Source organism: Podarcis pityusensis (genome assembly GCF_964106645.2).
Source record: "Podarcis pityusensis genome assembly, chromosome: 3".
In the NCBI taxonomy this organism is placed as follows: Eukaryota; Metazoa; Chordata; class Lepidosauria; order Squamata; family Lacertidae; genus Podarcis; species Podarcis pityusensis.
The window spans coordinates 78,655,355-78,682,355 of record NC_138026.1 but is presented as its reverse complement, the minus strand read 5'-3'; the positions used below and the strand labels follow the sequence as shown (position 1 = coordinate 78,682,355).

Below are 27,001 nucleotides of genomic sequence, written 5' to 3'. Positions count from 1 at the left end.
GACCCAATATGGAGGCTAAATGGCCAAAATATTGGGAAATACTAGAAAAAGATGGAGACAACTAGAAATTGCAGAGTTTGGAGAAAATGAAGGATAAAGTGCGAGACTGGTTACATTACGCTCAGATTAAAGAAGTTTTTAAAAATGACAAGAAACTAGGGTTCCAGGTGGAGAAATCGAAACTAGAAACAGAACTGTTAGAACCAAAGTGTAAGGTACTTTCAAGGATGTATAACTTGCTGTTAAAATGGAATACACAAGATGAAATGGTTAAATCGGCTATGATAAGGTGGGCGCAGGACATTGGGTACAATATCATGTTTGAGGACTGGGAAAGGTTGTGGAGTATTGGGTTAAACTTTACTGCATGCAATGCTTTGAAAGAAAATGTAATGAAAATGATATATAGATGGTATATGACCCCAGTCAAACTTGCAAAAATATACCACCTGTCTGATAATAAGTGTTGGAAATGTAAAGAGAGTGAAGGAACATTCTTCCACCTCTGGTGGACCTGCCCTAAAGTGAAGGCGTTCTGGGAAATGATTTATAATGAACTGAAAAAGGTATTTAAGTATACCTTTACAAAGAAACCAGAGGCCTTTCTTTTGGGTATTGTCGGCCAAGGGGTGGTAAAGAAGGACTGGACATTTTTTATGTATGCAACAACAGCAGCAAGGATACTTCTCGCAAAGCACTGGAAAGCCCACACTGGAAGAATGGCAGATGCAACTGATAGACTATATGGAACTGGCCGAGATGACCGGCAGAATTCGTGACCTGGGAGAAGAGAAGATGGAGGAGGACTGGAAGAAATTTAAGAATTATTTACAAAAACACTGTAATTTGAGTGAATGTTAAGCAGGATGCTAGATCATAAATAATTGAGCACCACTAAATTAGACGATTTAAGATAATAAGTGAAATTGAGAAAATATAAATCTTTTTGAGAATTATAAGATTATAAATATACAGATGGGACATAAGAATGCAAATAAGATAATAAATTGCTGGCAAAATGTTATAACGATGAAAGTGGGAGCGGGAGATGTGAGGAAGTCCAAAGAAAATGTGAAACTACGTTAAGATATATGTTACACTGTTTATTATATTTGTTTTTATTGTAAACCCCAATAAATATTTTTTTTTTTTTTAAAAAAGAAAGTGACATGGACTCAGCACGACACGAAAAGCAGCAGCAGGAGGGCTCTTGACAAGAAGTCTGAATCAACTTCTATAGGAACTGCTGACCTGGGTCTGCTCTGGGTGAGCCAGAATGCAACTGGTCAGATCTAGGAAGATTGTTTTGCATTTCTGAAGTCTGAAGTTTATCTGACACACCACCTCTCAGCTATGAAAATGACTTTCCCTCCTTAAAACACACACAAAAATCAGTTATTACAGGACTGAAGTCATTTCTAGAAGAAGAATGGAAAACACTTAGAAAAAACGGTGAAAAGTACATGGTAAAAGGTAAAGGTACCACTGCCCGTCAGGGCCAGTCGTGACCGACTCTAGGGTTGCGCGCTCATCTCGCTCAAGAGGCCGGGAGCCGGCGCTGTCCGAAGACACTTCCGGGTCATGTGGCCAGCGTGACGAAGCTGTATCTGGCGAGCCAGCACCAGCGCCGCACAAGGAAACGCCGTTTACCTTCCCGCTAGAAAGCGGTCCCTATTTATCTACTTGCACTTAGGGGTGCTTTCGAACTGCTAGGTGGGCAGGAGCTGGGACTGATCGACGGGAGCTCACTACGCTGAGGGGATTCGAACCGCCGACCTTTCGATCAGCAAGTCCTAGGCTCTGTGGTTTAACCCACAGCGCCACCCGCATATAGTACATAGCATAATGCAAAAGTGATATGTCTATGGAGGTTATACCAAAATTGTAAACCACTACAAAATGGGTACAGTTGAGAGAAACATAAGCATGTTTAAGTGTCTGACTGTGTCAGGATTACCTTTACTGTCTTTTAATTGATTCTAGTGCACAGATTTCTGCATGAACATGAAGGGGGCAGATGGAATGGAAAGCCATTCCTTTATAGAAGAGTCTCTGCTTACATTTCAATCCAGCATCTTCAATGCACAACTGGTTAACTTAATTTTTCATTGTAAACTGCATCTACTGAGTTTATACTGGACCAATTCACACAATCAGTGTGATGTGTTTGCAGTAATGTCACCCAAAGTCTTCTTTTTACTAAGCAAGATCCACATACCTGTGAACTTGTTAAGATAGCAAATCCGTGTTTCTGGAAAGAGGATGATATCCCTCTGTGGCCTATCCCACCTCCATGCACACTCAAGAAACCTGAACACCCAGTAGCTGAAAATGTTATGCCCCGTTACAGGTGGGGTTTCAATTGTTGAACTGTGGCAGTGCTGAGCTGCAATTATGTCATACATTAATATATCCAAATGACTAGCCATAATTTAGTCCAGGGATCAGCAACATTTTTGGGTCTGTGTGGGCACAACAGCAAACTAGAGAAGCTATTGTGAGCAACATACCCCATAACCTATTGGCTATAATAAAATGTTTCTTTCAAGCCTACTTTGAGTGGGGGTGGGACAGGAGAACATGTGAGCACCAGGGAAGCACCTGTTGGTGCATATGAGCCCCCAGACACCACATTGGAAATCCCTGATCTAGTTTTATCTATGCTCATTGATTATGCTCCTAATCAATTTTGGAGCCCATTTTTTTAAAAAAAGAAATAGTTTGCAATGGAACATCTTCCAAAGTGCCTAAATATACTTTTTTCAATGACAGAACCAAACTTCAGATGTGACTGAAAGTAGTGGTACTAGAGCCAAAAGTACTGGGACTTGAAAATATACTCATTTCAGCAATATTTTCAACAAACGCTAAGATGCGAGGGGTGGGGAACCCTGCAGGAGTTGACATAAAGTCCTAAACTTAAAATTCTCCTGTATCATTCCAGTGCAGTAGCAGCCTTTCTCTTTAACAAAGCAAGTTGATTTAAGTATTGTAGCAAGTGCTAAAATTTCAAGTGTGGAATGACAGAGTTACTGAAAGTTATTACTCGACATGACTGCATCTAGGAGGTCTGCTGACAGCCCGGAGAGATCAAAAGCAGATCAGGTTGCTTAACAAACTATATGTCACTGAACTGAGAAAGGCTAAACTGAGAATCCTAGAGATCTGTGAAATCGGGGAGCAATTGATGGAGCCGAACCAGTAGATATATTAATAAAATCCCAAGCTGTCTCGGGTCCTTTGTTTATTAGAGTGTCTGGTACATAACAGATTAATGTCCAGCCACATAATGCTTCAAACAAGGGCAGAAGAAATTGGTGGCAGCTGAACAGAATGATTAGTGAAATGTTACATAAATAGTTATGAAAACTGGACATGAAATTCGTGCTCTAAAATAGAAGAAATACCCCAATATGCTCTTTTGAACGTCTAAAATTGCATCTTCTTTACATAATACCTCTGAAGTTCCCCCTCACGCCAGTATTAGCGGTCTCCAGTGCACAGTACTGCTCATAAAACAAACAGGGAAAATAAAAAGAAGGAACCTGTGCAATCATCCTGAAAACATATATAAAAACAATCTATCCCCACAAAATTTTCCCTTTTAAGCACATGTGCATCCAAGCTTATCATTCTGATTACACACCACAAAGAAAACATTTTACATTATTATAAAAATAGTTTTAAGTTAGCATGATTTCCCACAGATTGCTAATACGCTGAGACAGTCAGATGTAGCCACACAAGCTAGCTGTTGCTCCATTTTTATGTAGCACAACTTTCAAAATATAGGTAGGAATTTCAGAGGAAATAGCAATCACATTGCATGATTAGATTTGGAAGGGCAGAAACAAATGCACCTTACACCCAGCAATTATTGGAGAATAAGCGGTGCAGGTATACCACTTTGGAAATTATTTTGTGCACCAACTTTGCTCATTAATATAGTCATTCTTATTTTCTCAGTTGTGGAGGCAGAAGTACAAACCAACAGTTTTATACTTAAGTCTCAATGAAAAGTCTGATTTAGAATCTGAGCAGATAGATGACTCTCAGACTGGTTCAGTGCTAGCTCTTCCATGGACCCTATGAACTTGTCCCTATCTTATTTTTGGTCTTGTCATTGTCCTCCCTCTGCGAGCCTTACCAAACAACTTAAGCTTTCTACTACTAAACGTGGGATACAAGACACAGAAGTGGCATGGTCCTCCTTGCTCATGACACAGTTGAAGAAATTTCCTGTCGGTATCAGCATGGATTTGCACACAAATCAGGAACTAAAAGGTGCTGGATAAGTGTCTGGAGCTTGGATAAAGCTTATGGCTTACATCTTAACCCAACTTCCAATGTCAGGATCATCAGGCGGGCAGGGTTTCCATTCACAGGATGTACATAAGAACATAAGAGGAGCCCTTCTGGATCAAGCCAAAGGCCCATCTAGCCCAGCATTTAATTAGCTAAAGGCCTGGGAGAAGAGGAATGCTTTGCCTGGTGCCTAAAGATGCATAACATAGGTGCTAGGTGAGCCTCCCTGGGGAAAGCAGGTTGTCAAGATGTTCTCACGATGGCCAGCCAGATGCCTATGGGAAGCCTGCAAGCAGGACTGGAGTGCTACAGTACTCTCCTCAATTGTCATTCCCAGCAACTAGTATTCAGATGCATAATGCTTCTGACATTAGACTCTTGAGAGTCCCATGGACTGCAAGAAGATCAAACCTATCCATTCTGAAGGAAATCAGCCCTGAGTGCTCACTGGAAGGACAGATCCTGAAGCTGAGACTCCAATACTTTGGGCACCTCATGAGAAGAGAAGACTTCCTGGAAAAGACCCTGATGTTGGGAAAGATGGAGGGCACAAGGAGAAGGGGACGACAGAGGACGAGATGGTTGGATAGTGTTCTCGAAGCTACCAACATGAGTTTGACCAAACTGCGGGAGGCAGTGGAAGACAGGAGTGCATGGTGTGCTCTGGTCCATGGGGTCACGAAGAGTCGAACACGACTAAACGACTAAACAACAACAATGCCTCTGACTACAAGCAGAAGGGAAGTGGAGGGCTTCACTGATCTATCCTTCCCCCTCTGGCCCTTGAAAATCTGTTCCAGAAGGTTGGATGAATTTCTGGAGCAGAATGAGAGGCATGTAGGTAGCTGCAGGGAAAGGGGAGATGGGCAAAAAAATGCTGCTTCACCCATGAACTTGAGCAGGAGTCCCTGCTCGATCCCAGTTCCCTTCATGAATGGAAGGATTCTTCCATTTGTGTAGGGCTAGGTAGGATCCAGGCCTCTGAATGTAAGTTTTACTAGCTCAGGGGAGAGAATGTGTGACAAGGCCTTCTCCATGGCAGTGCCCTGTCTATGGAACACCTTCCCCAAGAAGATGCCTCTGCCCCTCATACTGATGACGTTTAGACACAAATTGAAGACATATTTGTTTAGTCAGACTTTTCAGATATGAATCTCAACCAAAATTTCAGCAGCTGGCATTGTTTTTGTATTTTTTTGTTTCTTACTTTTAGAGATGTATTTTTAGATGTTTTTAATTATTGCTTGATTATTCTTCTGTGTTGTTCACTGTCCTATGCTGTCACAGGAGGAAGGGCCATAAAGAAAGAAAACTGGTGGCAAGGAGCATATATGACAATATGCATGAGGAAAATAAGAGTATGCTTGAGCCTCTATGTATATGCAAGGAATCTGTGTTTGTGCAAGTAAGAAAAAGATATATGGTGGGGAATGGGGAGTAAGAGTACATATCTGTTTAGTTTAGAAGTTATTTGGAACCCTCCCTCCCCACAAAAAGGGTATTCAGCTATTACGATGAGCATCCAATGTTTTATAAAACTTGCAGAAGCCATCGATAAATTCAGCTAAAGCCATTAAAAGGATTCTTTTCGTCAAGTCAAATTGCACTAGCTTTAATGCCATGCTAAATTTGCTGCTTTGAAAACCTCAGAAAATTGTTTCCTCATGTGAGAAGAAACTCATGTCATGTTTTTCCAACTGCTTGTGACTCTTAAGAGCTTTATCTTGCAACCTTAATCACCAGTCTCCATTTAGAATGACATTGCTTGACTGTCATGTGCAGGACCAGCATTATATTAAGCCAGAAGCAACTGAGAGATACTGCACGGTTTCAGATTGGCTTGTACAACTGAGAAGCGGGGGAAATCTCCATTAATAATGGCAATCTCAGAACTTGATTATTGCAAGGTGGGGTGACTCTTGGGCCTCATCCCAAGGCTCCAGCTGATGTGAAATGCTGCGGTGAGGCTTGTTGGGGACAGACACTACTTGTGCTCCAAAGCTTGCACTGGCTGCCCACATGCTACAGGGGCAGCTTCACGACTCTCAATAGTCTTAATTTAAAAAGGTAAAGGGACCCCTGACCATTAGGTCCAGTCACGGATGACTCTGGGGTTGTGGCGCTCATCTCGCTTTATTGGCCGAGGGAGCCGGTGTACAGCTTCTGGGTCATGTGGCCAGCATGAGTAAGGCGCTTCTGGCGAACCAGAGCAGCGCACGGAAACGCTGTTTACCTTCCCGCCAGAGCGGTACCTATTTATCTACTTGCACTTTGATGTGCTTTCGAACTGCTAGGTTGGCAGGTGAGTCTTAATTTCCAAGGTCCTTAATACAAGGTCCAGGATATCTGATGCCTTATAGCCCTGCTCAATCACTGTGTACTTCAGGGGAGCCTCTATTAGTGGTCCCCATGGCTCAGATACTTGGCTTGAATCCACAAGGAGCTGTGCCTTCAGCATTGTGGGTCCAATTTTCTGGAACTCCCTTCCAGGTGAGGTCAGACAGCCCCCTACCCCTCCTGAACTTTCAGGGCTTACTGAACACTTAAAATAAAAATCCACCAGGATCTTTAATTGTGGGACTCTGAAGAACATTTCCCAAAGGATCCAACACCAGCTTCTGGAATTGGAAAAGCAGAACCATTTCAAAGCATTATCTCCAACAGCCATTTCAGACAGATACCATGGTCATTGGTATCAAAAGCCGCTAAGAATTCCAAGAAAACAACAAAGGCAGTTTCAGTTCCAAACCGGGTCTGAAACCTGTCTGAAATATATCTACAAAATCAGATTCATCTTGTAACGACATGTTCAGCCACCAAGACAAGAATATTAGCAACTGTCTATGGTTAAATAAACATCTGTCTTGTTGAATATATGTCGTGGTTTAAGACCATCCTGCTGCTTTGGAGAGCTAGATTAACAGAACAATCCTATACATGTCAACTCATAAATTAGATCCACTGTGTTCAGCAGAACTTATTTCCAGGACTGCAGCCTTAATAGCCCATCAAGAATACTCTGGCACTTTTAACAATTTATATATTAAACTCTGTGTTCTTAAATATTGTGCCATGCTTTCCGTGCAAGTTATTTCAGATTTTCTAACTGATATGTCAGAAATTCCAAATGATGACTTCCCTCACAGCCCATTCACCTTCTCAAGACAAACCGCATAAGTTATTTTTGAAAAGCTCTAAATATGAGAAATGCAATTTTAAAGGCTTATGTAGAATAACTGTTTTCTCTTCTGTAGAAGCTTAGTTTTTTCAATCAATTGCTGATAACATTCACTTGAAGGCTATTATTCATATCTGTGACATACATTTGGCTTTATGGGCATCATATCTTTCAAACTTTAGATACACAGAGAGAAATCTTCTAAATGTTTCTCAAAAGGGACTGCAAACACGTACCTCGCAAGTCTTTTTTAAGTTTGCGGAGATCCTTCTGAAACTCTTCAAATTTTAACTGAGTAGCTTGAAAAAGGTCCTGTGGCTCTGGAAGAGGGAAGATGCACTGTTCTTTTCCAGCATCCTGACAAAGCATAAAATAAATAAAATTAAAATATTAAAATATTTGCAACTGAGATATGAGCTCAACTTTTAACACCTACTTATTAAAGCAAATATAGTATCTAACTAGTCAAGGTACAGGCTTGTTAATACCAGATAAATGGAATCCAACAAGCAAATGGGCAATATCACTTGGTAGCTCATTGTGTGCTCATGGAAAAGATGAACTAGTCTCCAACTATATTTAAAAAGGTAAAGAGTAGAGTAGAGTGGCCGGAGCCTCAAGATGAGTGGGATAGCTGTATTTTTCCAGCTGTAAAGCAGATGGAGACCAGGGCACAGTTACACAAGAACAGGGACTGGAAACCATCCAGATGTTGTTGGACTACAACTGCCATCATCCCTGACCATTGGGCTAACAACCTCTGAAGAGAGGAAAGAGACAGCTTTCTCATCCCTGTGCTGAAAGATGAAACGAAGCTCCCTGTGCCCATTAAGCCCAGTAGTAATATGACCTGAAATTTATTTCCAGATTCATTTTTGCAAAAATGATGTACACATTTTCTCAGGGAAGGAGGCCTGAGCTAGTACCATTACCTTCTCAAAAAATATGGATATGCCAGGGTAACATGAGATTGCAATTTCCAATTCTAATTTCAGTGTATGCAATTTTTTATGCATGATTGTGAAGTATTAGTTTTTGTTGTAGATGGCATGTACAATCTAGAATGGATTGTTTTGGCAGATGTCTCTGACACCACTGAGGGGTAAGCTTCAATCTACCCTTCTGGTAGTTTTTCTTTTAAGAAAATATGTTATTTTGCTTATTGTATTTTTATACTGTTGTAACCCACTCTGGGACCTTAGGGTGAAGAGCGGGTTAGAAATCTAATCTAATAGCCATAACAACAGCAACAACATTTCACCTCGAAAACATATCCACATTCCTAGCAGATAATGGTCAATCAAAGCTATATGCAGAGCATACTGTCACACTTAAACCACTAGAAGACAATGAATTAAGCTTCAGTGACAGAAGCAAGAAAACCAAAACAAAAAAAGTTAAAATGGAGAAATTTATACCTACCTCATCAAAATTACGCAAATAATATGAGACGATATATGACAGAAGACTTCTGCTGTTGTCCTGTACAGGGGCAAAATTAAATAATGAAGCTATTGTGCATAAAATGTATCCAATTTTTGCTCATCATTTCTATTTTTTATACAGTTGGTGAACCATTAAACTAGAAGGTGAAGGAAACTTAGGAAGAGGGCAAGAGCATTATAACTCAGAGCTATGTTAGCAGAGAAGGAAGAGCTGACATATTAAATCAGGATTAAAGGAAATAGAGTCCAATCTTGCATGCATATGAACAGAAAATTAAAGGGAGTGTTGAATGCCCAAAATATGAGGACATGTGTACAGTCTTTTCTTTTATCCCTTGTTTCATCTATATCTAGCTGTTATTTTCAGATAGTAAAGGGCAATGGCAGAGAAATTAATGATGATAGGGATACCAATGGACGGAATGTAAAACTCTATTAATGATTCCTTAAACTGAAAGTTTCTGAACTATGTCTGCTTCAACTTAAACCACTGGATACTGTTTATAACTGAACAGTAATGCAATTAATAGGAAACAAATGCTGGAGCTTGAGGGCAGGTTATCCAATGAACTGTTGACAATATGTTTAAAGAGGACAAAACAAAGTACTTCTTCATGCAAATCACACACATAGTTTATGAAACTCATTGCCACAGGATGTTATGGTGGTCACTATGCATAGATACAGCATTAGACAACTACATTAAGGAAAACTCAGTCAAAGCCTATTGGCCAAGACAATTAAAACATTGGCCAATTTAGAGGCACTATACCTCCTGTTACTAGTGACAAACATCGGATAACATTCTCCATTATGCCCTGCTTGTAAATTTCCCTGAGAATTTCTGCGAGGCAACTGTTGGAAACAAATTTCTGGGCAAGATGGAACAATGGTCTGACTAAGAATAACCTTTCTTATTTTCTTCAATACAGATTCAGTTTGGAAAATATGCAGATGTAATGATAAAACACAACAATTTCAGTACAACTTTCACTATGTAGAAAAGGAGGGTTGTCATTTTCATAAGTGATCCCTAAAGCATGTTCTGAAATTTCAAGAAGTGTGCTGTGGACACAGCAAGTATAAATGAATCCAATTTATTTGGCATTTTTTGACATTGTATCACGGAGCTACTTAAGCCTTCACATCAAACAATGCCAACATCAGTGTGCTGGACTGCCAGCATCAGTATGCTGGACATCACATTTGAACAGGAAGACAATTGCCATAGTTGCCGATGTCCCCACCACTTATAGAGAAGTCAGAGTCTGAAGGCTACAGCATGGTATTGTCTGCCAGCCTCTGGTGTGCAGTGATGATGCGAGTTGCCACATTCCATGAATTGTAAGCCTCTCAGTAGCTTGATCCAGATCTACTTCAGAATGGATGGGATCTTAGTGTCTGTTGTCCAATGTGAAAAGACCTACAGAGGATACATACTCACACCTAAACACCATTTCTTCCGCTTTCAGCCATTCATAGTCATTTCTGTTAAACATTCCGCATCCTGGGTGCTGCATGCAGAATTGTTCCCAACATCAAAAATCACAATGGGAGGGGGGATTCTTTTCACTCTTCTACTTTTATAGACTTATTTCTAGTATTAAGGGAAATTGGACACCTAGTTGACTATTGATAATTTTTGGCTAGTATTTGTTTCATTGTCTTTGGTCACTTCAGACATTACCAATTAGTGTTCAAAGTGGCCAAATAGAAAGAAATGCTTCATTCCAGTATGTATTCCTGGCCTTTCTCAACAGAGTCTTGAAGTGATGCAATGCTAAAAGACTGTATTTCAGTAACTGACATCAGCAATGGGATGGGACCAATCAATGATCAAGATGGGAAGCTTCCTAGAAAAATGAATCCTGCAACAAAATTCATCAAGTTACTTTTTTTTTTTTGCAATCTGCAGTGTTGCTTAGCATTCAAATCTCTTCTACTTGCTTCCAAGGGTACATGTGATATATAATTATATCCTTAAGACTTTTTTTCCATTTGTAAATGCTTTCTATGCTTTGTAGACAATCTTGTAAGCAATTAAGAGCTTGTTCACATAAGGTTATCCTGAGAGAACAACTACTTAACGTCTTTTTACCTGTTTCTGATTTCTTGCTAATGAAAAAAAGAGAACCTGCTAGATTAGCCAAACTTTTGATATAATTTGATATAATTGTGGAGCCCTGATAAAGTTCGGGAATGGATCTTTGAAAAAGACGCCTTTTTGGACTCCACAAAGATAAAAAACTCTGGGTTTTCCTACTGGTTTCCCCGAGTAAAAGCAGTCAAAATCTGTGCCAACTACTTGGTGGAGATCACTGATCCCACCCTTCGGAGAGCTTTTACTATGGCACGGTTTCAAACACTGCCAACTGCATATCTGACCGGTAGATTCACAAAAACCCCAGTAGAACATCGTTTATGCCCTTGCCTTATGAAAATTAAAGAGGATCTTACACATTACCTCCTCTATTGCCCCATCTACTCGGGCTTTAGAGACGCATTGCTGCAAATTATACCCAACTCTATAACCAATCCTGAAGATAGAGTAAAATTTTTGTTAGTTGATGCAAACCCACGTATTACCCATGTGGTAGCGGTTTTTGTGATGAAGGCCATGAAAGCCAGGGAAAGATTTATGGATGACAATGTAAAGACCCCTTCATCGTCTGTTTAACTCGTTGCTTGTTTTCCCTCTCTTTCTATTTTGTGGGATGAAGGTTTTGTTGGCGTAGTATGTAATGAATTTTAATATTTTTTAACTATTGTTGTGTTGATGTTTGTGTACAGGCATGGTCCTCACAATAAACGGATTTGATTTGATTTGATATAATTCTTGTTAATTAGATACATTCATGAGGGATACATGTATTAAGGTCTGATCATGTAAATGTGCAGTATCACCATTATCTTATATATAAATGGTGGGAAGTAGAGTTTGAATGCAATAAAACATAGAAAGTGTACTGTTGACGGAATCTCTGAAACATTTGGTTATCTAAAAGTATGAAAACAATGGATTTTTGGACCAAAGCTCACAATCTGAAAGAGAGTTACTGCAGAATAAGGAAAAATTATTGTCTAAAACGTATAAGCTACTATTGGAATGGGAAACAAAAGATGAGCTGATTAAAGCCTCAATGACCCACTGGACAATTGATATAGGGTATACAATAGAATTAAACCTCTGGGAGAAAGTCTGGAAGAAAGAAAATTACTGCATGTTACATGTTGAAAGAGAACTACATGAAAGTGAATCATAGATGGTATTTAGCCCCAAGTAGACTAGCTAAAAACTATAACGTGGAATTGAATTTGTGTTGGAAATGTAAAGACACGGAAGGGGCTTTTTCATATGTAGTGGGCATGCAAAAAAAGTTAAAGAATATTGGGAGATGATATATAATGAGATGGGAAAAAATGTTTAAAACAGCATTCCCAAAAAAACCCCAGAGGCATTTCTGTTAGGAATGGTTCAGACATTTATGTATGCAACAACAGTGGCTCAGATCCCGTTAGCCCAAAAATGGATGGTGAGGGAGGTCCCTAGCAAGGAGAACTGGTAACTTACGATGATAGAATATGCAGAGTTAGCAGGTCTAACAAGCAGAATAAGAGAGCAAGAATCACAGGTATTTAAAGAGGAGTGGAAAATTTTCACTGAGTATGTAGTAAATAATTGTATACAGATGAAAACGCTGGCAGTGTTAAGGAAAATTCAACAATATAACATATTTAAAAGGGATGTAAAATGGGAGAACTGAATTAGATGGGTATATAAAAATATGCAGGAATGGTGGGTAAATTAAAAGAACCTTGGAAGGGGAGGGAGGGAAGAAGTTGAATGGATGGCTATAATGGATGGCTATAATGAAATGTAAAATTTGAAAATGTGATAAAAATTATTTTTTTAAAAAAAAACAGTATGGAAACAAGACTTTAAGGACCATATACATAACAGATGTGATCAACCATTTATTTAATGACTGAGGTAACCACAGGGAATCTATGAGCTAAAGAATACAATATTAAGTTTTACAACAACTGAAAAGAACCAAACTTACGCTACTCTTGACATCTTTCAGTTTGGGAAGTATGTCTAACCCAAAGCCATCTGCTTGTCCTCTTGTCCTGTTTCCACCATTCATGTAATTCCCAAAAGCAAGGACCAAACTTAAGACCTGCATAACTCCTGAGCCATTCTTCAGTGTCTGAGAAAACAAGATACAGAGCAACTTCTTCATCAGAAATATTTGGTTTCATTTACGAAACAATGCACAATGGCAATGGCAAAAATGATTATTTGTGATAAGAAATATACCGTATATGCTGTAACTTACTTTTGCATATCATATTCATGCTATGATTATCTCAATAAAACCTCAATGGTAACAATTTTGTAGGACTTAACTGTTGCTCACGGGTTACAAATAAAATAACACCAAAATGTTGTTCAAATGCTGAAAGTTTTACCACCCTCCCCTGCCCTTCCCTGGCACAGGAATATCAGTACTTATTAATCATTTGGTATCATTAAGGTCACTCCTCTTCAAGATATACACATATATAATAGGGAAACCCAGCCAGCTGGGCAGGGTATAAATAAATTATTATTATTACTATCATCTTCATCATCAGGGTTTCCCAGTTTCCATTAAGGGACAAGCGCCATATTTTGTCAAGAGAAAGTGGTTGGAGGTGTCATATAACAGCTCAACCACAGAAATGTTAGGTGGAGCTCTAAGTACATGTTCTATCCATCATATAGCAGGTGTGTACCTGGGAAAGAAAACACAGATTTTGACAGCAGGGGAAAGTCACAATAATGTTTTATGGTGATGGGAAAAATTCATAAACAGGGGATATTGGAGGCCCACAGGGGAGGTGTGCAAAGGCTGCATGTGCATCAGAGTAACTGGGCAAATATCACCAGCCATAACATAACTTGCAGCAATGCAACTCTGGATTTGGCACCAGAAAAACCCAGAACGATTCCCATTCTTAACAAGAAACAACCACAGAATACATGTTGTGAAGAGTTTTCTCTTCACTAGCAAATTAGTCATCTTACACTTGCTAGCAGAGAGATAAATAAGCATCACCAGCAGCAATGGTGTGAGCATGATTCAGCCAGCAAGAGAACCCCTGGCACACCAATGCTTGGCACAAAGGAAGACCACCACCACATAGGCTTCTGCATAGTGGGTTAAGCCCCACAATCATCCTCTCCTGATAGAAGGAGGTATCTGGCACAATGGAGCCGTTCTGTTATACTTTGAAAATTATACTTCTGTTTCTTGTTAAGAACACACACACAGACAATTCTTAATGAGGTGGGCCACCCTACTTTTAGCAACTGGATTCTGGATGGCTAAAAAAGCATGGCAAACAAAAGTCAACTCTTGTTAAAGGCCTAAAAAGCTTCATTTGTATTATGTTAGATGAAATCTGTTTACTGATCTCTTGAGAATAGTAGGGGAGGGTGAAAGAGGACAAACTAAACCGCTTTTCTCTACTCAGACCCTGCACTGGAAGACTGAGAGGAAGTATTAACTCAATTGCCTCAGGCAATGCCCAATGAAAGACTCCTGAAAGAAGGTGGCCTTTTTGATTGATTGATTGATTGATTGATTGATTGGTTGGTTGGTTTGTAGCACCCTCTTCCCCAACCAATCAGAATGAGGGCAAGGGAAGGGCTTTCCTCAGTGATATCGGCACATGGCCAAATCTAATTGATTATGTAGTACCATGACAGTATAAAGTTCACTAGCCAGTACCAGACTGGTTGGGATAATGTAATGACTAACCAGGGGGAAATGGCATCAAAGCAGCTGCACTTCAGACTAAAAAGAGACACAAAAATCACAGAAAGAGCTACAGCAATAGGGTTTGGAGTGGGGAGTGTTTCAATACCCTCAAAAGCATGCATTTCACTCTGAAAATGTTTTGGGGCAGTCAACACAACCTAGATTTTTACCCCAGAGAAATATGATGGTGAAGCAGTGAGGTGAGAGTTAGGGTGAGAGTTTTTACTGCAACAAAACATGTGACTCGTGTATTGGTTTCTACAGCCAGAACAGGCACTGTAACCTTCCAAGAGCTTGACTTCAACCACAAAAGCGCACTACTACATTGTCTCCCAAGACAGACAGATGCCAGCCAACCAACCAACTTTTAATGCAAGTGACAAATAATCAGGGTTTCTTCAGCTGGAACTCACTGGAAATGAGTTCTGGCATTGCTCAGGTGGGCCCCATTGCCATTATAAGAGAACAAGGGAGGTGTTCATATCTCTTTTTCTAGAAAAATGGCACTCAATATAATAAAATATCAATTGTACATTGCTGCAAAGAGCTGTTTGACCATACTTTTCCAAACAGAACTTGCTACATTTGTAGAATAATGTTTAGGAAACGTAGCACAATTTCATACGTGTCTACTTAACAGTAACTCCCACTGAGTTCAATGGGGATTATTCCCAGATTAAATGGATATAGGATAGCAGCCATAGATTCTTACTGTAGTTAAGTTTCAAGATGTTTAGCTAATGTCAATGTCACCAAATTACTCCAATCTGATTATTAGAAATTATAACAGAAAGGATGTTTACAAAAATTAACACACACATTAAGAGAAAAGGCCAAATAGTGTTTGTTTAGAAAATGCTAAAGGGAGGGCAGCATCAGTTACAGACAGAAGAGATTTTGCTTTGGCACAAGAAGAAGGTACATTATTCTCTAGAGGTTGGTGTGCATTGGCTACAGACTTGTGATGTTATATTTCAGCACTGAAAGCCAAATCTTAAGATTTGCTTTGATCTTGAAGCACAATCATAAAATGTTCCATTCAGCAGGACTGCTATCCTTCACATTTAATGAGCAGCTAAAGTAAATAAAACTTTTGAAATATGAGTATTGCTGAACAAGAAAGATTAAATATCAGCAAATCTAGCCCTCACATCACATGGTCCAAAGTTAACCTACCTCACACAGTTTCTGCAACAATTCAAGTTTGCTGTGGATGGAGGAAATGCTTTCAGAAAACGTTGACTGGAACAGGATACAAAAGACTCGTTCTGAGAAGTTGGGAATGAGGGACAGCTCATAAAGAAACCTGCCGAAGTTAATGGAAAGTATTATTTATATCCATTATATGAATTTCACAGGCAAATTGTTCTCCCACAAAGCAGAAGGTAGCATTGCAGCCCAATAGAATGCCCAACCATAGGGTCCTTACTGTTCAGGTTTGTCCAAAGACTTGGCATTCTCCTTTTCTTTACTTGACTTGCCATGTTTTTCGATCTTTTCAAGTTCATCTGATTGTGCTCTCTTTTAAAAAAGACAGACAAAGAGAGGGGGGTTGGAGAGAACATTATGGTTTAAAAGCAGAATACAAATACAAATAAAATAAAATAAATTATATAATGCTCATAACACGTTAATCAATTAAAATCAGTTATGACTCCTCATATTAAGAAATTCAGCTGTTTATATAGATGGTTTCAATGGTTTCAGTGACTTAGTTTACTGAAGAATGTTACATGCAAGAATCTTTGATGCCGAACAAAACTTCTCTAAATGTAATGTTATGACTGTTAAAAGTTTGCAAGAGATCTATTCATTCAAGCATACATAAAGACAACTCATGGTCTTCTTTCTCTCTCACACACCCCCCCCCACACCTTTTGAGTTTTTCATAAAGTTTCCTAGATCCAATGTCTAGGCAGCACTATTTCTTTTCACTAGTTAGTTGCTTGCACCTGAGGGCAATCTGATCTCCAAAAACACATTTAACAAAGTAAGGCATGATGACCTAAAATCAAAGTTTTCAACACTATTGATATATGAGTCAATATTTGTTTTTGGAGGGTGGGGGGGGGGAAAGCAATTCTTTAAGTGAGTTATTTATCAATTGGTTCCGAAACCATGGGAGATGAACCGTGAATAAAATGCTAAACAATTCCCCTTTTACATAAAGATTTGCTCCACTTAAGATGAAACAAACACAGTCAAAAATCTCATTTCCCTCTAATATTGATGTGACTTTCTATTAGCAGGTTCCACTTTTCAACAGTATTCTGTTCAAAGGAAAGAGCAACAGTTATTTTAGAGGTCAAAGTGTTGTAACAGCAGACGGGTTTTTCCTTAAGTAGCATTACATTTGTAGTATTTTAACATGAGTATAATACCCATCAAACACTGAAGCTGAAAAAACCCATGTGCTTGCTGTAATACACACACACAAACTCACCCTTTGTATAACAGTGAACATCTGAGTTTTGAGCACTGAGTGCTTGAATACATCCTGAATTGAAGAAGTATATGCAAAAGCAATGTTTGGCATAGACTTTGGGGTTGTATTAATAATTAAATTACATAGCCTACATGAGCTAACAATTGAACATACTACAGAGCTGGGAATAGGAAAGCACAACCGGAATGATGATACCTCACATTATAGTCTAAAAGCAGTATCTGTTGTGTTAGTCCTGATGGCTCCATCTTTCAGAGAGCATGAGATCACAGAAATGTGACAGTAAAAAAGCAAAAGCAAAACAAAAAACCAATTACTGTATAAATTTTCCACACAGGATTCACAACCCCTAAAGCTTCCACTCTTCCTATGTCAGTGCCAGTGCCAGTGCCAGAGCCTGTGGCCATCAAAGAACAGGGCCCAACCACTGGCCAGGGAGGAGAGGGGAGAAAATTAGACATCTTGCCCAGGTCCAGACGCCAGTCTGGCTTTAGGTCTGGCCATGGCATTGAAGCTGCCTTGGTTGCCCTGGCTGATAACTTTTATCAGAAGAGAGATGAGGGGAGTGTAATTCGGCTCATTCACCTTGATCTTGCAGGATCCCACAGGATTCCATCTCTCTCTCCCCTCCCCCATGCTATTTAACATCTACATGAAGCCCCCTGAGAGCTGTCATTAGGAAATTTGGAGTTAAGTGTCATCAATATGTGGACAACACCCAGCTCTGTCTCTGTTTTCAACTGAATCAGAAGAGGCAGTTGAAGTGTTAGGCCAGTGCTTGGAGGCAGTGATGGGTTGGGTGTGGCCCAATAAACTGAAGCTGATTATTGAAAAGTCAGAGACGTTTTGTCTTGGAGATGGGAAGATGGCCTGCTCTGAGTGGTATTGTTCTCTCCTGGAAGAAGCAGCTTCACAGTTTTGGGGTGCTCCTGGACTCAGCACTGTTGGGGAACAGCAAAACATCTCTGGGTGTGAGTCCTAAGGCTTCCATCCCACTTCTAAATTGAGCCTTGGGGAGAACACTAACCACACACCATGATGTGTTACCTTTCCACACGCAGGAAGGGTTTGAGGTGGGGGCAGACCGAAGAAGCAACTCCCTATATGTTACTTGATAAGGTGCATTTACATAAAGAGTTACTGCTGACCGTTTAAAAGTATTTTAAGTCTTTGGTCTGGTGTATAGGTGCCAACTCTAAGGAGCCCAGACCCCTTCCCCTCCAATTTTGGGGGGCATCCCCCCATTGACCATGTCAAGCCACGTCAGCCTCTTTCTCCACTGCATGAGAACGCAGGTAAGGTGCCTGATCGCCCACCCACTTTTCTGTCTCCCAGGCTCCCTCCCTCCTCTCCTCTCCTCCAGAAGCCTTGGCCTGGACCTGGCACCCTACAAGCCCCCCGCCATGGAGGAACTTGACTGCCACCTGTTGGCATCTGGTATGGGATAAAAGGGAGTGGTGTGTGATTGGGCCTGCTGTCGTCCCCCAGCAAGCCCCCTGACTCAGCCTCTCATTGTCGGCTGCAGCCTGAACAGGGCTGCCTCCCATGCTCAGAGCCCAGCTGCTCGAGCCTTGGAAGCGCCTGGTGAGGGAGGGAGGTGGCAGAGTCTTCCCTGGGGCCAAGAGGCTTCACCCTGGTTTGCACCTGCTTGGTTTCAGCCTCCCTCCATCCCGCTGTCCTTCAGTTCAAGTTTGTGCCACTGGTCTGGTGAAAGGACATGGGTTCCAGATCCCTTGAGATCCAGTCTCTACAAGCAACCTGAGAGAAACAGGAATTATAGAAAACAGTGAAGTATGCTTTCAGTTCAATTCCAAAGCTTAGAGCCTCATTAATAGACACAGGAAAATCTGCAGTGAAATTTGAGAGATTAGGATTATGGCACATAGGTGCCACTTCAAGTGTGCTGCTCTACCTTCAAAGGCAGCACAAGTGACTAGGTGGGGAAATATGATTCTGCTGCCCTATGCTGCACTGAGCCAACATGTTTCATATTATCATAGAATTGACCATTAGGTCCAGTCGTGGCCGACTCTGGGGTTGCAGCGCTCATCTCATTTTATTGGCCGAGGGAGCCGGTGTACAGCTTGTGGGTCATGTGGCCAGCATGACTAAGCCGCTTCTGGAGAACCAGTGCAGCACACGGAAACGCTGTTTACCTTCCCACTGGAGTGGTACCTATTTATCTACTTGCACTTTGACGTGCTTTCGAACTGCTAGGTTGGCAGGAGCAGGGACCGAGCAACGGGAGCTCACCCCGTCACGGGGATTCAAACCGCCAACCTTCTGATCGGCAAGTGCTAGGCACTGTGGTTTAACCCACAGCACCACCCACTTCCCCTAAGGGAAGCAATAGTCCCACTCTATTCTGCCTTCATCAGACCACGCCTGGAATACTGAGTCCACTTCTGGGCACACAGTTGAAGAAGGATATTGATAAGATAGAACGTGTGCAGAGGAGGGCGACCAAAATGATCAAGGGTCTAGAAACCAAGTCTTACAAAGAATGATTGAGGGAATTAGGTATGTTTAGCCTGGAAAAGAGGAGACTGAGAAGAGACATGATAGCCATCTTCAAACATCTAAAGGGCTGTCACATGGAGGATGAAGCAAGCTTTCTTTCCCCTGCTCCAGAGGCTAGGACACAAACCAATGGATTCAAATTACAAGGAAGCAGATTCAAACTAAACATCAGGAAAAACATTTTGACGGTAAGAGCTTTTCAACAGTGGAACGACTCCTTCCTTGAAGGTTTTTAAGCAGAGGTTGTAGGGCAAGCTGCCATGTATGATCTAGTTGAGATTCAGTAAAATGTTTCTCCTGCTTCTTGGAATATGAGCTAAGTTTTCTGGTACACTATTTGTGGGCTGCGTCAAGTGTCAAGTCTCCAAAGCTAATTTTGGTTATATTTGTCTCTCTTTGTGTGCATGTATATAAAATTGAAGCCAAATTCAGGAAATAAAAAGGACATTCCTATTCCCCTCAAGAGCATTTTGTCAAAGAGAACATTCAACATATTGTTCACATAAAATTTCATTAGCTCCTGATTACACTTGAAACATCTTTGAAACAATACATTGAAATAAATTAAATAGAAAACTGATGGCACACGCTAATTGTAATATAGTACAGCAAACAAGACACAAGATAATATTCCTGCACAGTTCCCCATCAAATATACTTTAAGTAGGAAAGTAAAACCAATTGGGTGGGAGTCTCCTGCAAGATACTTTTCAGAACTCTCATCTCATAAATCCTTGACTGCTCATAAATATATTGTTCTTCACATATACACATGTATTATGTATTATTAATCACAGCACATCCTTTCATTGGTGGCTGATAACAGACTGTGATGTTTGGAGAGGGGGGGAATAAGATAAACCAGAAAGTGTGCAAGAGCCCCTCCTTCCTCAATTGCTACATTAAATACACCTCCCATCATTTTATAACAATGGCTGTATTCAGAGATAACGACAATCTATGATAGTAAGTCCTTGTCTAGGAGAGGAGGAGGTTCCTCATAATCCCGAGGGGGGGGAGAGAAGTAACAATTGGGGAGATACAGGGTTCTATCCTGGGCCTGGTGTTGTCCAACACCTTTATAAAGAAATTGGATGAAGGAATAGAGGGGATGCTCACCAAATTTGCAGGCACCAAATTGGGACGGGTAGCTAATACTGCATAAAATAGAATTAGGATTTGAGAGGACTTGGAGAACAGACTGGAGAACCGAGCCAAAACTAACAAAATATTTTTCAATAGGGACAAATGAACGGTTCTACACTTACATCTTCTTTAATTAAACATGGGTATAAATCTTATAAACAAAACAACAACCATATACAGTACAAGCCTATACTCCATTTGTTAACAAACAATAAACTTAATTTATATTTCTACTACAGTAGTACCTCAGGTTACAGACGCTTCAGGTTACAGACGCTTCAGGTTACAGACTCCGCTAACCCAGAAATAGTACCTCGGGTTAAGAACTTTGCTTCAGGATGAGAACAGAAATCGGCGGCGGGAGGCCCCATTAGCTAAAATGGTACCGCAGGTTAAGAACAGTTTCAGGTTAAGAACGGACCTCCAGAACGAATTAAGTTCTTAACCCGAGGTACCACTGTATCTCTTGTTGTCTTCTCTATTTATTAACATAGATTAAAAAACAAAAAAACCCACATAATTGGACTTCCTATCATTTCCCGATGTGTATTTTCCTTCTGATGGTGAATATACCTAACATTATTAGCTTATCCTTTGTTTCCTTTCTTAAAACATTCTTAGAACAGTACTTAACCTTTGACTTATTTCATTTGTATTTCATCAATCCAGGGTCAATCAGGGTTCTACACTTAGGCAGGTATAACCAGCGGCACAAACATAAGATGAGGCACACCCAGCTTGACAGAAGAACATGTGAAAAGGAACAAGCTTGACATGAGTCAACAGTGTGATGCAGCAGCTCATGGGTCCTTCAGGTATCCACAATCATGTAGCTTCTTAATCTACTCTTCTCTAGGTTAACTAGAGCCTCTTTAATTAAATGTTACTGTAACAACTTCTTCAGTAACCATTCAGCAAATACCCAGAGACTGGAGGAGGATGAGGAGAAGAAGAAGGACAAGAGGAAGAAGAAGAGGAAGAGGAAGAGGAAGAATACCCATGGTATTATTATGCCAGTAACTATCCCCAATAACACAGAACAATAAGCCTAAATGAGCTATCTGGGTTTTTCACTGGAAAATAGAAAATGTCTAAGATGTATTCAGTAACTATGCAGTTTAACAAGTCTTTAATTCCTTAGTAAACAGGAATTAAGCCCTCAGGATTGCGGCTTTTGAAATTAGGGTGTGTTTAGACTTGGAGGCTGCCCAAACTTCTTTCACATCTCGAAGGAAAAGCGCCATGCCAAACATATGTAATCAGAAAAAAGTGATTACATTTTGAAGAAAGATCATAAAACAAATGCTCCCATATGTTTCAGAGATCAAATAAAACGTCTGAGAACTAGTACCGCAGTGTTTTAACTGTACAGTAAAATGAATGTTCAGATGTGACAATTAATGAACGCAGTGTATGAAAAGTAACAGGAAAGGTTGTGCAAGTTAATAAAAGATTTGGAAATATGGAGCAGTAAAACCTGGGCAATTCTTTTCAGGCTTCAGCAGAAAAAGAATCCTCCTTGTTCTGGAGGGAAAGCTGGGGGTGAAAGAGAAAACTCCCTCCTTGTGGAGGAGTTAAACTAAGAGAAGAATTATTTGAGACACTATATTTTTAGCAGAAAATGTAGGTGAGATGGCGCCAGCTGCAGATCAGAGTTCCAGTTAGGCCCACTTTTCCAGCAGTGATATCCACAGTAGCTTCCTTGGCAAGCTCCTCTTGTCTTCTCCTCCATACAGCAAGAGCAGTAGCAACTCATAAATCCAGGGAAGATGTCAACATTTCCCTAGGCTCTCAAGGCAGTAGACCCCAAGGACAAGAGCAAAGCAGTGGTGTTTCCTCCCCCCCCCCACTACAGTTCTGAAAAAGTTTAAGATTAAGAGACTCGCCAAAAAGATTATTTTCACTCCAGCTTGTTCTTTCTTTTATGTTTAATAGACAAAGCAGTACAAGCCTCTATGAATATTTTTGCCATAGTAGCCTGAGCAGGTCCTTTCACCAGCTTCATTGCCACTTCCCTGATTAAGAGCTAGTGTCGCCATCACAGCAAGGCTAAAAAGCATAAATAGCAGGTCAGGTATTTATATTATGTTTCTACCCTACATGCATCTCTTTCTTGCTGTTAGGGACAATTAAGGGTGCTAGTGATGAGCTATTAAGCCATTTTACAGTGAGTGTCTATCATCCCTCCCATTATTTACCCTGTCATCTTTTGATATTATCAGATGAGCTATCTTAAACCCCCACTATGTCACAAGAAACAACAACAACAACCTGCCATTCACCCTATGGTCCCCAGGGTGGGTTACAGCTATTAATGTTAAAAACCATCACAAAAATAAAGTTGAACTAAAATATACATAATGGATGTAAAAACAAAACAAAAAACAGGATAAAGTTGTATGCCTTCAACATTGGCTCAAAGGTGTATAATGAAGATATCAGATGGACCTCTATGGGGAGTTCCACAGCTTAGGGGCTGCCACAGAGAATGTCCTCTCCTGGGGCACCACTCTCACCTAGCTCTGAGCTTCTAAGAATGGTGGAACAACCAAGAGGGCTCCCTCTACCCATCTCAACATCCAGGGTGCATATGCACATAAAAAACCTTTTCGGTAATGGCCCCAACAGGAAACCTAATGGAACCTATCAGCTTCTTGAAAGCATTAGAATATATCCTTTTTTACACATGCTTTCATTCACATTTAGTAACTAATAGACAGCCATGCTCAGCAACTAATTTTTAACAGGGACTGTACTTTTAAAGACAATATGTATTGTTGTAAGCTTGCAGAGAGATGGAATCAGGGCTGCTGGAATTCCATTAGTGGCCCTGGAAAGAATTTATTTTGTTAGGAACAATGACTAGGAAAGACGGATCCTACAGGAAGGTCGAAAACACTTTTGGCAAAAAAGCATGCTCTTCTCCTTCCTCTCCTGAAAGCAAGTTTGGACTATAAACTGACATAATTGGGGGGCTGAAGTCTGAGCTATGGACTTAGTTTAGGCATTGGGGTAGGGAATCCATTAAAAAATATGTTTAAGTTGCTCTTCCAAACCACTTGAGGTGTGTGGGGGGGAGCATATATTGGTGTACTGTACTTTAGCTTTCCATTTCAGCTTGGATGCTCCTTGGGTTTTCCTTAAATTTAGGTAGAAATAATATCATTTATGAACAGACAGTTTTGTGGCTTTAAAGTGAAATCAGATCAGTAGATACATGGAGGGAAAATAATGTAGACTATAGCAATTAAATAAAGTGAGAAAAGTGAATACAGAAAGAGAATGGATTTTAAAATAATTATTTTAAATATACTCATGTTAGGCGAAAGATAAGATTTAGTGCCAGCCAATCCATGACCTTACAGTATATTAATGTGTGTTAATACTGGCTTTTATTACATGCTAAGAATGATTAAAATGTAAAACAGCTATTTCACAATAAAACCAGCAGCTGACTATTAAAAATGCACCAAATAGATCTGGCATATGTCCTCTGACTAACTTTTTGATGTGTAGGAACATAATTTTTCCACTGTGCTTTCCTATTATGCTAGACTACATGTCTTAGTCTACTAATTTGTAATGTCCTGTCTTTGAGGGGTTACACAATTTCCCAAACCTTTTAATTTCTGCATGGTGTTTTCCATTTGATTTGAACCAGGAAACTGTTCTATTATAGCAACACTCCCATAGCCACAACATAATGGCTTTGCCCTGGTTTTCAGGCAATCAAAAAGTGCTAATAATACAATGAGCACATATTCATGATATATATTTGTCTTGTTACTCACATTCTCATAAAGGGCTTGAAGAGTCTCTAAATCAACCACAGAGTTATCCAAGTTCACAACAGCTGTGAATAAGAGAGACAAAAGTGGAAAAGGATTACATGTCAATATGATAATCCATCAGTGAAGAAAAGACTAAGCACAATAGTTTTTTATGACCCACTGGTCATACAGCTTAACGGCTTAAAGTTTATTAATGCTTTTGAAAAGTGCTGTGTCGAAGATTGTGGACAAGGAACCTGGTGGAGCCAGGTGTCAAATGTTAAGAAATTCATGCCCCCGTTCCCCTACAAGACACACATAGGATCCCATGAGTACGGCAAAAGTCAAAGATCAGAGATAAGCTTTACATCAGAGTTTCATGGTCCGACTAAAAGCATTATAGAAAATCGCAAGTCTGTTACAGCCAACACACACACACACACACACACACACACACACACACACACAGGAGACCTGTCACTGGTTGGGTTTCACTCTTAAACTGATTAATCCATAGATCAACCAGTGACCTTCAAGACACCTGACAAGGGTTAAATCTTCTATGCTCTAAAGCCAAAGATTTCATACAGATATAAAACTATGCTTTTCTGGTCCTGAAGTAATCTATCTTTTGCCACAGATATCCATTACTGTTCTTTTCGTGTGAAAACAAATGTAGTTAGCCATTACACAAACAGCAATTTCAATCAACCCAACTTCAAAAGGAGAAAATGATGATTATGATTAACAAAGACACCAAGAAGGAAAGTTAAGATAATTCAACAATAGCAAAGATATGAAAATTCATAGTTATGCTAGCAGGATGTATTGCTATATCGAATGATTTAAAAGCTTGTCATGGTGCTTACTTCAAAAAACATTTTTAAAAGAAGACAAATTTTGTTTATAATACACTGAGTTCGCAAATGAGAAAAGCGGCTCAGACTTCCAGCAGACAGGATGATTTGTGGCCGAGAGGTGGGCAATATAAAGTAGACTCTTGACCCTCATCCATCTAGGCTGGTTACATTAAGCCAGAACTGGCTGCCCATGTTTGTGTGATAACTGTGGAGGTTGTGGTGTTTGAACTTTGTGAAAGAAAGGCTCACGTGCTTTAGATTTTCAGATGGAGAGCTATTGCCCTCTTTCAAATTCTTCCCATTTGGTTACAGTTTGGTTACAGTTGCTCAGGTTCATAGTTGCAACTTTCCGCATCTTTTTGTTGAATTTCAGGGTGTGCTTGTGGAATGGAACTGCTTGGATAGCCCTGTCTTATCCCCTCATTTAGGAGATTTAAAAAGTGGACCTTGTTGATTGCATGACCAAAAAGAAAAAAAAAGGGGGGGGGGAGGAAAAGCATCAACGAAAAAGGGAGCACAAATAAAATTGGGCATATGACCACCCTACTCCCAATCTGATCTCAAAATTATTTCAGGTATGTGTTCTGCTCCATTGGATTAACACTGTGTAGGGATATGACTAGGGTCCTTTCTGTCACCAGTACTCTTATTTTTATTTTTATTAAAATCTGATCAAAGAAATAGCAGGTTTGAGCAGGTTTGAGCTGACAGATGAAAAGGCAGGAGTTTTATGGAAAACTACAATGGTATATAATTTTCTCCTTTCATCCATTTAGTTTTCCTTGTGCTTTCTATTGTGTGTGTGTGTGTGTGTGTGTGTGTGTGTAGGAAAAAAGGGGAAATAATGAAGGAAGAGTAACCAACAGTTGTGGGAGGTCAGGCAGGTGAAAGCTCAGAATGAGCTCAGGCTTGCAAGAGAGGTTTTTAAAAAATGTAAAAGATTTCTTTGGCTATGCACAAAGCAAGAAGAACAAGCAAGTGGAGAAGAAAAATGCTATTAGGTGACAGAGAGAAGGCAGAATTGCTCAATACAGTGGTACGTTTCAGGTTACAGACTCCACTAACCCAGAAATATTTCCTCGGGTTAAGAACTTTGCTTCAGGATGAGAACAGAAATCGTGCTCTGGCGGCACGGCGGCAGCGGGAGGCCCCATTAGCTAAAGTGGTGCTTCAGGTTAAGAACAGTTTCAGGTTAAATACGGACCTCTGGAACAAATTAAGTACTTAACCTGAGGTACCACTGTACCTACTTTGCCTCTGTCTTCACACAAAAGGAAAGCAGTGTGCAACCGGGTGATAACAGAATAAACGATGCAAGGAGTGAGTTGAAGCCCAAGATAGGGAAAGAGGTAGTAAGGCAACCCCTAGCTACTTTAAATGAATTCAAATCTCCAGGGCCTGATGAGCTGCACCCAAAGGAGCTTGTGGATGTAATATCAGAGCCTCTGTCTACAATCTTTGAGAATTCTTGGAGAACAGGTGACGTCCCTGCAGACTGAAAGCAGGCAAATGTTGTCCCCAACT

General features: G+C 40.2%; 1 protein-coding gene across 1 annotated transcript in view; it reads right to left on the bottom strand.

Annotated features, from left to right (window-relative positions):
- FMN2 (formin 2) overlaps positions 1 to 27,001 on the bottom strand; it is a 156,579-nt gene that overhangs the window by 40,617 nt on the left and 88,961 nt on the right. Inside the window, exons 8-13 of the mRNA XM_080997603.1 lie at positions 24,639 to 24,700; positions 16,165 to 16,256; positions 15,912 to 16,041; positions 12,993 to 13,139; positions 8,906 to 8,965; positions 7,720 to 7,840 (exon numbers count right to left, since the gene is read on the bottom strand). Of these exons, the coding sequence (XP_080853729.1) occupies positions 7,720 to 7,840; positions 8,906 to 8,965; positions 12,993 to 13,139; positions 15,912 to 16,041; positions 16,165 to 16,256; positions 24,639 to 24,700 (612 nt within the window). The remainder of the gene's footprint in view (positions 1 to 7,719; positions 7,841 to 8,905; positions 8,966 to 12,992; positions 13,140 to 15,911; positions 16,042 to 16,164; positions 16,257 to 24,638; positions 24,701 to 27,001) is intronic.